The sequence below is a fragment of the Crocodylus porosus genome, unplaced genomic scaffold, assembly GCF_001723895.1.
Source record: "Crocodylus porosus isolate Cpor-Errol unplaced genomic scaffold, CroPor_comp1, whole genome shotgun sequence".
Lineage (NCBI taxonomy): Eukaryota > Metazoa > Chordata > Crocodylia > Crocodylidae > Crocodylus > Crocodylus porosus.
The window spans coordinates 6027177-6043880 of NW_017728947.1; the positions used below are offsets into that span (position 1 = coordinate 6027177).

A 16704-nucleotide genomic window follows, 5' to 3' on the forward strand; every position below is an offset into this window, starting at 1 on the left:
GGCCCAGCACTCTTTCCTGCTTATGCAGGGGGTCGGACTCGATGATCTATTGAGGTCCCTTCCGACCCTAGCATCTATGAATCTATGAAACCTAGCTGGCTAGCACCAAGCCTTCGACCTGGACCTTCCCGGGGATACTCCTCACCGGGTTCCTGGCCGCTAGTGTCCGGCACTGGTCTAGGCGCTTACTGTGCCTCATCGGTGCCCTCCCGGGCCCCCGCCCTGACCCCAGACCTGTAAGTCCCGTGAGCTGGAGGTGCACAGTCCCAGAACTCCCCGTCGCTGGAATCTTCGTCCTCCGGGCCGATCCGCCACTCCCCGCTCGGGGCTCGGGGTCCGGCTGCCACTGCTGTCCTTCCCTCCGCCTGGGCGGGCAGCCACTCCTCGCCGGGGTCCGCACTCCCGCCCGGTGCGGAGTTGTCTGCCGGCTCCCCTCCTGGAGCCTTCGCCTCCACCTCTGCAGCAGTGAGTCCCCTCTCTGGACTCCTGCCCCGTTCTTTCCGGCCGGCCATTTACTGGCTTCCAGTGCAAACAAGCGGCGGATGTCCCGCTCGGGCTCCGCCGCTGTCACGGGCAAGCTCCGCCCCGTCTCCCCGGGACATAACCCCCCCCCGCCAGTTGCCTTATGGCGATTTGGGGGGTCTCTCCGCCTCCGGTTTGATCCTCCTTTGATACCCACCCCTCGTTCCGGGCCTGCCGCCGGAGGTCGTCGGTTCGGGGCATCTGGAGAGGAAGTCAGCTGTTATATTATCCTTTCCCGGGTGGTATCTAATTTGGAATTTAAAGGGTTGGAGGGCTAGTGCCCACCGCATAATCCGAGTGTTATCGGTCCTGGTGGAGCTAAGCCATTTGAGGGGGGCGTGGTCTGTGATCAGTGTAAATTTTCTCCCCATTAAATAATATCTAAAGTATTCCACCGCCCACCGGATTGCCAGACACTCTCGTTCTATTGTCGAATACCTGGTCTCTGCGGGGAGTAGTTTCCGACTGGCATAGGCCACCGGTCGATCCACCCCAGCGTCCTGTTGCGTTAAGACAGCTCCTATAGCAACCTCGGAGGCGTCGGTCTGCAAAGTAAAAGGGTTCGCAAAATTAGGGGTATGTATCACTACTTCCTCACATAAGGCCTTCTTCAAGGCTCGAAAACTTCGTAGTCTTGGCTCAGTCCATTTGAGTTCCTTTCGGGGGGTACTTTTCAAGGCTTTGAACAGTGGGGCCGCCACTTCGGAGAATCAGGGCACAAATCTCCGGTAATAATTCACTAACCCTAAAAAGGAGCGTAGTTGTTTAAGTGTTTGTGGGGGTCGGAAGGCCCGAATGGCCTGCACCTTGTCTTCTAACGGCCGTATAGTCCCTTGGCCTACTCAAAACCCTAGGTATTTCGTATATTTCTGTGTCACCGCACATTTGCAGGGGTTTGCTGTCAGGCCGGCTTGTCGCAGCTCCTGAAGTATTGCCCTGAGGGCCCGCATGTGTTGGTCCCAGGAGCGTGTGAATATGACGATATCGTCAAGGTACGCCGCTGCGTATCTTGCATGCGGCGCCAGCAGCTGATTCATGAGGCATTGGAACGTGGCGGCGGCACCATGTAGGCTGAACGGCATTCTGACGAATTCGTACAGGCCCCAGGGGGTTCCAAAGGCCGTCTTCTGACAATCCTCCGGTCGCACCGGTATTTGCCAGTACCCCTTCGCGAGGTCCAAGGTGGTTATAAATTTCGCGGCGCTGATACGTTCTACCAGCTCCGTTACACTAGGCATCAAGAAAGCGTCGAAGGTTGCCACCTCATTTAATCGCCAGTAGTCGACGCATAGTCGCAGGCTCCCATCAGGTTTGCGTACGGGCACTAGAGCACTTCTCCACGGGCTTCTCGATGGCCTAATTACCCCCAGGGTCCGCATCTTCTTTACCTCCTCACGTACCTCCTTGGTCAGATGGTGTGGTGTTGGCCGCCAACGATCCCGTACAACGACACCAGGCGAGGTTGGGATGGAATGATACGCTGCTCTGGTCCATCCAGGTTCTTCGGAGAAGATCTTTCGGAATTCCTTTAGGAGGCTCCTCACTTCTTCCACCTGGGGCCCCAACAGTTTGATATTTACTTTGATCTCTCCTATAGGCGTCGGGATCCCTCCTTCCCCCGCCATTTCTTGCCTCCTTACGTTTCGGCGCTCTCCCTCCCCGAAGGCGGCCCAGCCCTCTGGCTGGTGCCATTCTCACAGAAGGTTGACATGATAGATTTGTCCTGTGTTCCGATGCCCTGGGCGATATACCTCGTAATTGACAGGCCCCACCCGCCGCATGATTTCAAATGGTCCACTGGGTTAACAGTTTGCTTGTCGAGGTGGGTAATAGCACTAACACCTTTTGCCCTGGCTGGAATTCCTGTACCTTGGAGTGCGAGTCATACCTCTCTTTCTGCCGTTGCTGAGCGTACCATAGATTGTCTGCCGCCAATTCGCGGGCCCTCCGGACCCGTTGCTGGAAATCCTGTTGATATCTGGATGGGTTGATGATGGCCGTGGGCCCCTGCTCCCACTCCTCTCTAAGAATTTGTAGCAGGCCCCGGGGGCGGTGGCCTAACACTAGCTCAAAAGGGGAATACCCCAGGGACTCAGACGGGGCATCCCGCAGCACAAACAATGCTAGCGGCAGCATCAGGTCCCAACGCTGTGGGTCATTCTGAACGCACCATCAGAGCACCTTCTTCAGGGTACCATTGAACCGTTCTACCAACCTGTTGGTTTGAAGGTGGTACACCAAGGTTCGAAGTTGTTTGATCCTCAGGGTTTGGCATACCCCGCACAAGACACTCGACATGAAATTCCGCCCTTGGTCAGTGAGGATCTCATGGGGCACTCCCACTCGGGAGATCCAGTGCACTAACTCCTCTGCAATTTGCGGTGCCGTTACCGACCGCAGCGGGACTGCATCCGGGTATCTGGTGGCGTAGTCCACGAATACCAAAATGTACTGGTGGCCACTACTACTACGGGGCAACGGGCCCACCACGTCCATAGCAACCCGTGAGAAAGGTACATCTACAATGGTCAGGGGTCTTAAAGGGGTCCGTGGAGGCCGGTCCTCCCTAGCCTTCTGGCACACCGGGCATGCGGCACACCGCCGGGCCACGTCTTCCCTCATCCGGGGCCAAAAGAACCATCGAGATATCTTCCCCAGGGTCCGGTCCCTGCCCAGGTGCCCCCCCATGGGGTTAGCATGAGCCAACTGCCATACCATCTGCCGAAAACAGCCTGGCACTACCAGCTGTTCCCCCGCCTCTGCGCCAACCTCCCCTCGCCGGCTGTGATATAAGAGATTATGCCTCACCTGGAACTCATTGTCTCCATCAGACTCCGTCTCCGGTTGGTGTCACTCGTCTCGAGCCCTCATCCACAACTCCCATAGTTCTGGGTCCTCTTCTTGTCCTTGCCGGAACTGCGATCCACTAGCGACGTCCTGCCAGTCCACGAGCGGCTCCTCTGCCTTGGCCTCGCCGAACCACTCATCCCCAACCCACTGAGCCCTCCGGGCTGTCTCTAGGTCCTGAACCCTTTCTAACACATCGTAAAGAGGGGCCCAATCCCTACCCAACAACATATCACGTGCCAGCTTAGGGGCGACCCCAACCAATATCTCATCTCGAAATTCCATAACGTGCACCCGCACCCGTGCTCAGTGAAGGGCCTGGGTCTCCCCATGCAGGCACGCCACCCTTATGGGCTCCCCTTGCCACTGCTGCCCGGGCAGGAGGAGCTCCGCCCTAATCAAAGATTGGGCGCACCCCGAGTCCAAGACGGCCGAGAGCGGGCGGCCGTCCACTTGGGCTCTCACCGTGGGACGCTCCCACCGGGGTTCGCCCTTCCCTGCCCCAAAGCTACAATCCATCAGCTCCCCCTGGACTTGGTCTCAGGGGTTTTCTCCCAACCTATGAGGGCATCCCTGGGACCGCCACCTATCCGCGCCCCGCCCTGGGCATTCTCGGGTGAAGTGCCCCATCTTTCCACAATGGAAGCACACCACATCCCGGTTTGGGGTTTTGGGACCTGGTTTACGTCGCTCCGTTTCCTTCCCCGCCGCAGGCCCTGGCCCTCGCCTCTTGTGCGGGTAGTGCCATTCGGCCGCCATAAAGGATTCCACCAGCTTTACGGCGGTCTCGCAGGATTCAGGGGAGTGCTGGCGGACCCACCTCTGTATCCGCTCCTCCAGATCATTTATAAATTGTTCCATTACAATCTTATCCACCAGCGTGGCCATCGTGCACGTGGGTAAGCTGACCCACTTACCGAACAGATCCCTAAGGCGTAATAATACCCGGGGTCGCCTCTCCTCAGATCCCTTCTTGGCCCGAAATAGTCGCCGATAGTATTCCGGGTTGATTTCGAGGCGGTATAAAATAGCAGCTTTAACAGCCTCATAGTCACGGGCCTCTTCTCGCGATAAGGCTCTATAAGCCTCTTGGGCTTTACCTACCACTAGTGTCCCTAGCTGGCTCGCCCAGTAGGCCTTATCGAGCCCGAGTATGATGGCCTGCCGCTCGAACGCCTCTAGGAAGGCCTCCAGATTGTCTTCCGTCGTCATTCTCGGCATCTGGATGATCGGGGGACCCTGTTGCGCCATCATCCTTTGCTGGGCGCCTAATAACTGGGTCACAGCCTGAAGCGTCTGGGCTATCAGATCAGTCGCCGCCATCTCGGCTGCCTGCATTTTAAAAAAATCATCCCCTAAACGGGGAAGGAGGTTCCCGGCCAACGCACCACTTGTGACCGTCGGGCTGGAGAAGTGGGGGAGGGTGAACCCCCTTCGGAATAGCGGCTCACGGTGGACAGGTGCCGCTATTCACCCTGGGATGCCGTTGTTCCGGAGCAGATGTTGGAACAGCAGGTTCCTGCCCTGGTTCTCGCCCGCCACGACTTGCTGTTAGGTTCAGTAGGACGGCTCCTGGTTCTCCGTAGCCCGGGGTCCCCGGCAGTGACGTTGCGGGGCTCCGCCGCCCCCTTTCACCCCGGCCTCACGCCCCTTTGGGTCTTCTTGTACTCGAGGCCCCAGCTCTCGCCCGGACCCTCCCGGTGGTGTTCCTCACCGGATTCCTCGTCTAAGGTGAGAAACCTAGCTGGCTAGCACCAAGCCTTCGACCTGGGCCTTCCCGGGGATACTCCTCACTGGGTTCCTGGCTGCTAGTGTCCGGCACCGGTCTAGGTGCTTACTGTGCCTCGTCGGTGCCCTCCCCGGCCCCCGCCCTGACCCCGACCTGTAAGTCCCGTGAGCTGGAGGTGCACAGTCCCAGAACTCCCCGTCGCTGGAATCTTTGTCCTCCGGGCTGATCCGCCACTCCCCGCTCGGGGTCCGGCTGCCACCGCTGTCCTTCCCTCCGCCTGGGCGGGCGGCCACTCCTCGCCGGGGTCCGCACTCCCGCCCGGTGCGGAGTTGTCTGCCGGCTCCCCTCCTGGAGCCTCCGCCTCCGCCTCTGCGGCAGCGAGTCTCCTCTCCGGACTCCTGCCCCGTTCTTTCCGGCCGGCCATTTTTATTGCCGGCTCCCAGCTGCTGGCACGGGCACCGGCTTCCGGTGCAAACAAGCGGCGGATGTCCCGCTTGGGCTCCGCCGCCGCCGCGGGCAAGCTCCGCCCTGTCTCCTGGGGACAGTGCACCTACATGTTAAAGCTTGTTAAATTATGCTGAGTGCCCTCTGAGTGTCTCAGAGTTATGCCACTTCAGGCAAGGGTTAACCCTGGGCTGTTCTACCTAGCTTATATTAGGATAACGTCAGTCTGCTCTATGAAGATAAAATGAGAAGTTTATACTTCTGTTGTATGTCCTTTCCATCTGCCACTCCCCCTCTGTCAGAGTAGGGATAGAGCCCAAGGGTATGTCCCCACATTCAGGGGCATGAACTTACAGTGGCGCAAGTAGCAGCAGCACAAATTTGTACTACTGCTTTGTGCCCCATCACATGCCTCTGAATGTACGCTTCAGCACACAGCAATTTGTATCAGGTAGGGGAGGCTGCAGCCAGCACCAGAAGTATTACCTGATGTCTTGGTGCAGTAGGGGTACAGATCCAGGAGTAGGAAGCCTGGCCAGTAGCCAGAGCACTGCTCTGAACAGCCATCCATCCATGTATTCTGGTGCATGCTATGGAGACATGCGCCACACCACTTTTTTGTGGCCTTTTTGTTGTTGTTTTTGAGATCCTGGTAGCAAATTTTGCCCATGTGCTGCAAATTTGCAAAGCAGGGAATATTTTAGCATTCTGGGTACGCAGTTTGTGACACTAGAAAGAGGTTTATGGCACCACAATCTGCATGTGACTGCATGGCTGGATGTGCCCCAGGTGTCCTGGCTCTTGCCACATCCTTGCTCACTAGCTCTCTAGTAGCAAGTCAGAACTGTGCAGGCAAGAAATGGTATTCACCCTTAACTTGTGGCTGATCACAACATGCTCTGACTTTTTGAGCATTCTACAAATATAGTATCGTCTAAGTATAATGCGTCACTTCACCCATATAACATTTTTTCAGGGACTTGAGCAGGGTAGCATAGGATCACAGTTAGGTGCCTATATCCATTTAGGTGCCTAACAGGCAGAAGTGAATCTGGTACTGTGTCTCCAACTTTGCTGTCCTTTAGGAAAGAAAAGCTTGCAATGACAAGCCAACTCCAACTTCCCACCCCTGAATGCAAGATGGGGCTCAATCTGTTAATTCCTATGAAGTTAAACTTCCCTTCTATATGTGCCTTTCTGAGCTTTCAAGCTTATTTTACCAGTCTATTGATAATGGAAGAACATAGTTATAGAATTTTCATTTTTGATACCACAAAAATTATACCACGGGTAAAATTATTAGGTGGTAGCAATTGGCACCCAGTGGATTCTAGTTAAGGGAGGCTTTTTTTTTAAGGGTTCATTTTTGTGCATGATTTTGTCCTTCTCTACTTGGCCAGATGTGCATATCAAGATAGTGATCTCTATCTACTTCAACAATTAAGGATTGCCCCACTATTTGTAATTTGCTTTGGGGAATCTGGCAGAATGGAATATAATTTGCTTAATGATGTGATGCACAAGGGAAAAAAATAAATATATGGAGAGAGAGAAATGTAAAAATGAGGTGATAAACTGTGGTAATTTTATAAGCATTCAGACTAATAATGAAAAAACTTCAGGAGATTAAGGAAAACTGTTCCATCTGTCAGTAGATGTAGAACATGAGTCTGCTGAATGTATCTATACCTTGGAGAAAGCGAAAGGTACTAAAAGCTAAAATTATACCCCTGCACAATAGGCCATAAAAGTTGTATACAGCCCTAAAGTCCTATCTATAGTCTCACAGTAACTGGAATATATATGGTGCATAGGCCTTGTATAGTCCCTTTCAATATAATGAACTGAACCTTAAGAGAGAAACTCTTTAAAAGTACTGTGTAGAGAAAATTGCACCAAGATGACACTTTAGTGTGGATCCTGTATTCAGAAAAAGCCACTGTATTTCCAACCTCCATTATTTAAAAGCTTAAGCTGTATAAGCAAATTCTTTCCTTCAAAAAGCTATTCTGGCAGTGCTAAACAAAGCTGTAGAAAATGTGTGCCATTGTATTCTAATAGCATGTTTTTATTCAGTGACTGAAAACAAGCTAAATCAATCTTCCTTAAAATTAGGGTGAGTAGTAATTAGGGCACCATCTCTCTAGGGTGCCCAAAGGGCTATCAGGGTGAAAGTAGAGCAGCTAGTCTAAAATTTTACTTTGATTTACAATGGAAGTTTGTAGTATAAGAAAAAAGAAAACCTTCCAAATATTGAAATGTGTATAACTGAGACAGAAGTATCTCTTCAGTTTGCAGAAAATTGCCAATAATAATATGTAAATATGAACTGTCCTGTCCATTTGAACAGGGCTGACTCAGTGTCTAGTGCAGTTTGGGGGGAGAGTGGGGGTAGCAACTGAGGCTGTGGCTAAGGCCCTGACCTTGGGTAGGGACAGGAGTTTGGGCCACAGTAGTCACCTGCCCCCCATTCCCATCAAGTTGTACTTGATTCTCAGATGAGAGGCCTTTTCCCCACGTTAAATGGGGGGAACTGTTGTTTTAGAATTGACTGAATATGGTGCGGAAAGGGAATCCCCCCAGTCACTGAGCCCAAATTTTTTCTTGTGGCAGGCAAACATATTTATATATTTTATTTCAAAATGTATTACAGGTTTTTTTGTTTGTTTGTATGTGAGCGGGGAGGGGGCATTGCCCACACTCTTGGACTGACGGCTTTTTTAAAGGAGCAGGTTTTACGAACCTATGGAAAACTAGTATGACAGTTGAGGAATTTGTGGAAAGGTTATGAATTCTCTTTCTAAAAAGCAGTGGAGTTCAAATGCCCTATGCAAAGTGTGTGCAAGAGAGGGAATATGCTTGCAACATCCCTCTAAGAAATTAAATGGTAATCCCCATCCACACAGCTAAAACTTTGTGTAAGGCTGTTTCAAGACACTGAGAAATCTTGAAGCAAATGCTACTCTAGCCTACTAAGACCTTATAAAGAGTAGATTGGCCTAGTGGATTGGGAGGGACCTAAAACATAATCCAGGTGAGTATCCAGGCAAAGATTCTTGACCTTTGCTATAGCTACAGAGGGGATTCATGGCTCAAGAGGGGATTGGTTTCATTGCCCTGAAAAGGGAACATAGGCACCATATACGTGCGTTGAGGCTGCTCTGACTGTAATTACAGCACATTGGAGCAGACCCAATTAATCACTTGGTTACTGCGCTCCGATGGACTCCACATGCATCAGTGTCCTCAGGGTGCTGACACTGGAAGGCAGTAGTGTGTATAGTGGGGAGGGGAGAGGGTGCTTTGCATGTGGTATGGGGAAGCCATGCTGCCTGTCCTGCAGCTGGTGAGCGGGCAGTGGATGACAGGAAGGTTGCCGACACAAATGTACATGGGGGGGTGGGGGGAGACCAGGCTGCCTGCATTGTGTGAATGTGTGCGTGCATGTGCATGGATGGGAGGAAGCACACTAGGATGTCTGCATATCAGGGGAGATTCCATGATGTGGGGCTGCTTGGGGAGCTGCTATTTAGGTTGTTCTTGGCAAATAAATCTTACCCAATGTTTGGAAAATAGTTTAATTCAAATTAACACCTTTGCAAAAAATAAACGCAACAAATGCTTCCATATCCTGGCCGCGTTTAACCAGATGAAGCAGGACAATGGCTTTGGAACAATCAGAGATAATATAGTTTAATGGGACTCCATCTCTTCATACTGAAAGCAGAGTAAATATGTTGAGTGATTGGAGTTTAAGTCATTAGGCTTTTGAAATGAGTGCAGCTCTGCAGAGTTGAACAGGGGCTTGGAAATCTAGGTTAAGTCCCCGGGGAAAAGGATTTCTGGTAATAGGGCAGGTGAAATGCCCAAATAGCACAGAGTAAATGAATGTACACCATGGGTTTTGCCTCCAGATGGATATTGCTCTTCCTCCTGTCCGCCACGTACATGTGAAAAATCACAGAATCCTGTGATAAATTCATCTATCCCTCACCTGTGCCCTCTTCACCTGCTTGCTAATCCTTTCCTCCCCCCCCGAAATTTCTGACATTCCAGCCCCCTCAGCAGCTGCCATTTTCATAACTCAAGTTGCATGAGAAATATTCTATCCTCCTGATATAAAATAAGGCATTTGCCACCATTTCCAAATATTATGGAAACCCAGACTCCAGGACAGAGAGGATTCAGGGCTGTTGGTGAAAGTTTTTCTGCACATAAAAATGTGATGGTTCTAACATCTGTTACCTCTGTTATCTTGGAAATATATGTGGCAGCTCTGTCCCATTGAAAAATGGGATTTTTCTGGGTTGGGGGAATGCCTAAAAAATAAAAAGATACTTATGTGCCTACAATATAAGGGCCTTGCTTCCTTTGAAATAGGTAGCCAGGAACTTCCGATGCTGATGCCTGTCTATATCTTTAGTCATTTAAATAAACCTTTGTCAATCTAGGCATAGCCTATGAAGCCAAGTTCATTAGCTGAGGATTTTAAAAGTAAAGTCCCCATAAAATATTATGACGTTCTTACTGGCATCCCTGAAAGCATTTTTTCTCTAACTTGAGTAGCATTCCTGATGGAGTGGAGTAGCATACAGACTGTGTGTAAGCAGCCCTTTCTGGTGACTTGCAATCAGTTTAGATACTTAGGAGAGAGGTGGTTTTCAGGAATCCTAGCTCTGAACATATTTTTTTCCGTTGAAAAATGTCAAAATATCAGTTTTGCAAAACTGGTTTTTTTTGCAAGAATGGTATCTGTTTAGCTGAAACACCATTCAGAAAAGGCTTCTAATATTTAGATTGGTGTCAGCAATCTATGGCTTGTGGGTGCATTCAGCCCACTAAGAGGTCCAGTACAGCCAATGAAGGTCTGACACAGTATAGGGGATCAGTGGCATGGAGGTGAGCTAACTCTGCTGCGGAGCTTCCTGCTCAGCTGTATCTCTGCTTCTCTTGCTGCAGAGGTATCAGTTATCTGTGGCAAAGGTGAATGCAAGCAGAAAGATGACTTCTAGCCTGAAGCCATGGCCAGGTCACAAGCTCTGACCCGCACTGGTAAAAGGCTACTGAGCCCGGGTCTAAATGAAATACCTGGTAAAATCTTGAGAATAAATGATCCAGAATGCTAACAATAATAAAATATTCATTGGGCCAGAAGGAGACTGACATTGTACCCCAGTAGTCAGGGACTCATCAGGCTCTGGGCGGTCCATATTCAATTTTTTGCTCCAATAAATAGTTATTTATACAAAGTGAAACAACTCCAAGAGGTTGGGCTGAGGCCCCCTTGACACATTGCAGGTATCACCCAATTAACTGGTTAACTGCAGTTACCTTGAGACCAGTTACACGTGCAAAGTACTTATCATACAATAAAAAGCTCCAACTAGCTGTAAAGTTAGACCTAAAAATATTTACTAACTTTATATCTGGTTCCTATTGAGCTTTAATTTGCACATGTAGCAGGGACAGCTGTTCAGCTGGGAGCCCTATGAGCTATGGGCTCTCAATCTCATGGGTACACCTTGCCCAGCCATGGCTTTGAGTTCCACAACTGCTGGGGACACTCAGCCCCAGCAGCTGCAGACTCTGGGTCCCAGCAGCACCCTGCAACTTCTGCAACCCAGAGTCGGATACTGTGTTCCTGCAGCATGCCTCCCAGTGACCCCCATCCCCACCTCGGGGATGCATGAAACTGCCAAAGCATGAGCATTGCCACATTGGTGATCTCCCCATCCTGGAGCTGCAGGGCTCCCCTTGCACTAGCAGTGAGGCATGATGGGATCTAATGCAGGATCCCACAATTACGCCCCTTACCATGCACATGTGGGGCCTGAAAGAAAATCTCTCCAAAATAGCCTATAAGCCAATGATCAGGACATTTACCTGGGATGTGGAAAAAATAGCAGAGCAGGACTCCTTCACATCCTAGTTGAGTGCCTACTACTGGCTTATTGTGACTTGGTTTTTCTCTGCAACTGGTTGCAGCTGCAGCTGGAATGGAAAAGCTTTTGAAATTTTGAAAATTATTGCAAGACAGGAAGACCATTCCCTTAGCTCTACTATGGTTGTTCTAATACCAGGGTGGGCAATTATTTTGGGCGGAGGGCCGCTTATTGAGTTTTGGCAAGCCATTGAGGGCCCCATGACGGGGAGCCAGGGGCAGATAAATATTAATTTTCTAAATATTTAGGGGCCCCACAGGCTGGATAGAATGACCTGGTGGGCTGCATCCAGCCCAAAGGCCACATTTTGCCCACCCCTGTTCTAATAAAAGCTTCATATGCAAGAAATACAAAAATGTATTTCAAAATTATACCTTTGGTTCAAAATTATACCTTTTATTAGACCAACTAGGAAACACCCAAAAGAAATCTTTTTCTGCATGCTTCCAGGCTCAAAGGTCCTTCATCAGGCTCTGGAAAGATTAAAGGTGGTATAAAGTCCCCATAGATAGAAAATACACTTCATTTTTGCAGAGGGAGCTGGTGATGGAAAACCTGTGCCTCTGGGTCCATGAGAGTGTTTCTGTGAGACTGTCTCTGAGTTGTTCTGAGTTGCTCTTTCTTGTGTAGATCAGGTAGGATTCCTTCCCTGGAGGTGTCCAATGGCAAGCAGGGAGGTTTAAAAATCTTTCTTCTTCTTCTGCAGTGAAGTTAATAATCCAAAATTGGCTAAAATTCAGCATCTTCCATGTTTCAGGGATGTATTTGGTAGCCGTATTGCTCAAAAAGAAATGCAAAAATCTAGAACTCTTGGTTCAGAAATGATACCTTTTATTAGACCAATTAGGAAATCACAAAAAATTTTTTAGCCGATTTTGGATTTTAAACTTCATTGCAGAACAAAAAAAGATTTTGCAGAAAAAGAATTATTTTTTGTGATTTCCTACTTGGTCTAATAAGGTGCCATTTTAAATATACTTGGATATGATGTAACTGCATGTAGGGTGAAGTAAACTTGAGTCCCCAGTAGATTCCATACAATGCATAGCACAATTTTGGTGACAGTGAGATTATTCTGTGTATAAGTAAGGCAGTAATTAATTCTGAGAGATCCAGAGTTACAGTATATGCTAACTAAATTTCTTTTTTATAGATTACTGTTTAAGAAAGTGATAACTATTTAATCCCACAGTATCCAGAATACTCCTTGGAAGCCCTGGACTGCACAGAGCCCTACCTGAGACCAGTGCCTGGGTGGTGGCTGCGTTACCCCAGGCTTCTGAGTGTTCTCCAGGAAGCAGAACAGCCGGCTATAGGCTTCCCAGGAGTATTCTGGATACTGTGGAGACAACTACATCATAGTGGAGTCGCATCTGACTTCAAAACTCACCTTATCCAAGCACCTAGGCCTGCCACTGCCTTCGAGTCCAGTTGTTCTTTTAGCCCCTTCTGATCTGAACAGTGAGGGAGAGCAAACAATTTGGTAAATCATATTTATTATTTATCTTTAAAGCTGGAAAATAATCTCCCAAAAGAGCTCTTCACCTTCAAAGGTGGAAAGATATTTAAAATGGAAGGGGTAAAATGTCCCATTCATTTTAGATATGTTTAAGTCAATTTTTTCTCCCTTTGTTGTTTCAGATAGCACTGGGGTTTAATGCAGCTTTCTATTACACTTTTAAGATGAGTTCCTCAACAGCTGATCATGATTTTATTGAAGTTGATACAAAAGCTCTTAGCAGTTACTTACTCAGCAGCTCTGTCATGCTGGCTGTGCACCAAGGCAGAAGCTTTGTTGGGAATTATTAGCTTAGCCACTGTGTATTGCTGGAATTACATCAAGAAAATTTTTATCAGACATCTTGTTTTCTGCATATACATCTCAGTTCAGGTCTATGCCTGGTTTATATAACAGTAAAACTACAGTGTTGGGCTTATGTGTAGACCCAGGTTTTGAGGAGGTCTCTTGTGTAACCAATGTTGCTTGTTGGTCTAATATCAAAGTGTGGGCCTTTTTGAGGTGACTAGCACAGCATGATTAACACATTAGGCTTATTTGAATAGGCAGGCTTCTCTAACATGGTGGCTAAGGGCTGCTAGTCTGATGGGCTAGTATGAAATTCACACCCTCTATTTATTGACTTTAGAGGAGTAAGACTTGCATGTGCAAAGATAGCACTTCCCTGGCACCTGGCCTCTGAGTTTATCATTTGCCCTGAAGTTTTTTATATCCTGATATTATCTAGGAGCAAGTTTCAAACACTTCTTTGGCCTAGCATCCTCTCAATAACCTGTTTGAAAATATGTAACCTCTGTTCTTTTGGAAGAGTATGAAGAGGAATGGGGAGTTGTAGAGATCTTCATGAGTAAACCCCAATAAATATGTAAGGTAGTAGGGACAGTATAAGGAACTTCAGAAGTCTAAATATCTTTTCATATACTTAATAAGTGAGAAAATCCTTACAACGTATTCTTTCTCATCCTGTTGAGGCAGATCTTTTTCTTTGTTGTGGTATTTATCAGGCTTTTCATGTTCTTTTTTTTAACAGCAAGCAAGAAAACCATATGATGTACGAGATGTTATTGAACAGTATTCTCAGGGGCATCTCAACTTGATGGTTCGAATCAAAGAGTTACAGCGAAGGTATGCTACAAAGTTTAATAGTCTTAATTTGTAAATGTCTCTGGAGAGTAGTCCATAAAAAGTAGTAAGTAGGTTGTAGTGCAAGAAGATGTAAAAGACTACAGTGGTAGGTACAGCAGGCCCGTACAAAATTACAGAATATTTTTATGTAATTCACAAAAAATATCACTGTAAGACTGTAAATAAAAGGTCCATGAATCATTTAGAACCATTTATTATTTATATCTCTATATGTATTGCCAGAGCACTTGTTAGACCCAGTTGTAGACAACAACCCCATTATACAAACACTTAACAAAAAGACAATGCCCACTACAAAGATCTTATTATCAAGCTATAAAACTAGAGAGCATAGATGATAGCACAACCGGACAAGTGAAGCATTGGGGGGGAAGGTGGGGAGGACAAAAATTAACACTATGAACATTAGTAGTCACTAAAACCTATAAAATGGCTAAAACACTAACCTAGCCATATAGAGCTGATGGTTTTCAATTTCCAGAGGCTGCCTTGGTTCAAATTAATACTTAATTTGTACTCTGAAGTAGAACTACTTGAACTTTACAGTGTGCTACTTGGAGAAAGGTGCTTCATACTGACCCCAGAATGTATATCTTTAAATCTGAGGAATGCTTTTCTTCTTTTTCTGACAATAAATAATGTCTTTCAATTTCCAGGCTCGACCAATCTATAGGGAAGCCATCTCTCTTTATTTCTGTCTCAGGTAAGTTACCATGTCATAAGTTGGTATACCATATTTTCTCACATACCAAATACCTCCAAATAAAACCTGGATGTTGTTTTTGGAAGGCAGAACGTAGGGAAAAAAAGACTTTTCAAGATTCCTGGCTCTGTGTGTGACAGTGTCCGGGAAACATGGCAGCTCAGGATATGGTCTGGGTGAGGCATCAGGAATTTTCAGGTGTGGCAGAACAGCAATAAGGCTAGGCCCCAGACCCTTCCAAGGGCACTACTAAGACTACTACTTCTTTTACTGTAAATAGTTCTTTATATAGGTTCCTGTAAATTAGTAGTGCTGCTTTCATACCACAGGCCTCATTAAAATACTATAGACTGCATGCAGCAGCTCACTCCCCCTCAGCCAGCTCAGTAGCTCTTAGGCTAGCAGCTGTGAGAAGGTTGGCACTGGCCTCCATCTCTGCTGTTTGCAGAGAGAAGTGGTTGCCATCTTGATGGCCATAAGTTAACAGCATCCACTTGCTCCATTCCACACTTCTTTCTATTCCAGCAAAGAAAATCAGTTTACTTGCTTAAAATATGCATCTCAATTCTGGCGGGCTGATTTTGGGGAAAAGGGTGTGTGTGGTAAGCGAGCAAACATAGTATTCCTGAAATATAAGCAGTCTGTCAGTTACACACTTAAGAAAATACCTGCTGTATATGATTAAATGAAGAAACTTAAGAATTATTAGTCAGGTGCTCAGAAACTTTTATGTATCATATGCACTCAGAAAAATAAACCATCTATCAGTGTACTTCAGTTGACGTGTATGAAACACAGAAAGACTTGGAAGAGCTGAGCAAAGTAGCAGGATGCATTAGTGAGTGACCCAAGGAATAGAACCCAGGAGGCCTGACTCTTAATCCCCTGTCATGATCTTCAGGCTAGACCCATTGATAGGTTAGAATAAACTTTAAAACCTAGGTTTAAGAAGCATGCCAAGAGCAAAGCAGATTAGAATATGTTATTATGGAAAATATTCATAACAATACTTTCCATTCTGGGTGATAATTTTAAAAGCTATGATATGAAGTTCAGGGCCTTTGAAAATTGGCCTCTTCTATTTACATACCTACTTGTAGGCAATCTTTTTTGAAAATGTCAACTCTGATGTCTCTGCCTCAGCACTCTTTCTGTAAAATGGGGACTGTACTCACAGCAAGGCTGTGAAACTGAAATTAACCATATTCACATAGTATTTTGAATCTTCAAACAGATGAAAATCACAACCAAAATGCCATGCATTAGTAGTATTTTATTTGGCAATGTTATTGTACTGTAGCAGGGTCCTGTAATCTCTACCACTTAGACAATGAGAAGGCAACATTAGAAGCCTGCAATTTGAAGTAGGCAGCTGAGGCCAGGGATAGCCACAGGAAAATAAGCAGCCAGGGGAAGCCAGAAGATAGAGGCTACAAGACTACAAGGTAGCTGTGTGGTAGCCAACTGCAAAACAATAAGGCAGAGCAAAGTAGAAAGGCAAACTGCAGCAGCTGAGAGCAGGCTGCTCATTATGCTCAGGGAAGATACCTGTAGTTGGTCAGGGGATGCCCTGACCAAAAGATGTGGATACCCAGAATATATAAGATCAGCTCCTGAGCCAGTGAGCAATCTGGCCCAGGCTGTGCTAGGGAAGGAGTTGCTAGTACAGGGGTCAGAGATTATGGTAACTGAGTAGGGCCAGTGCTGGGAAAGGAAGAGCCTAACAGAAGAGATGCCTGGGAGACCCTGCAGAGAGGAACTGAACAGCAATTGGTGATGGTGGGATTATTGTAGGCCAGTAAAGACTGAGGACCAGGTTGTGGTTGTAGGGATAGACGGGAGGCCACGTGAC

General features: G+C 47.5%; 1 protein-coding gene across 5 annotated transcripts in view; it reads left to right on the forward strand.

Annotated features, from left to right (window-relative positions):
- Positions 1 to 16704, forward strand: part of KCNQ1 (potassium voltage-gated channel subfamily Q member 1) — a 583404-nt gene that overhangs the window by 390249 nt on the left and 176451 nt on the right. For 4 of the 5 annotated variants that reach the window (XM_019551697.1, XM_019551700.1, XM_019551698.1 and 1 more), the window contains 2 exons: positions 14034 to 14128; positions 14806 to 14852. In XM_019551697.1, the coding sequence (XP_019407242.1) occupies positions 14034 to 14128; positions 14806 to 14852 (142 nt within the window). Of the gene's footprint in view, positions 1 to 14033; positions 14129 to 14805; positions 14857 to 16704 lie in introns of all 5 variants that reach the window. The other variant, XM_019551702.1, reaches the window with a different exon arrangement.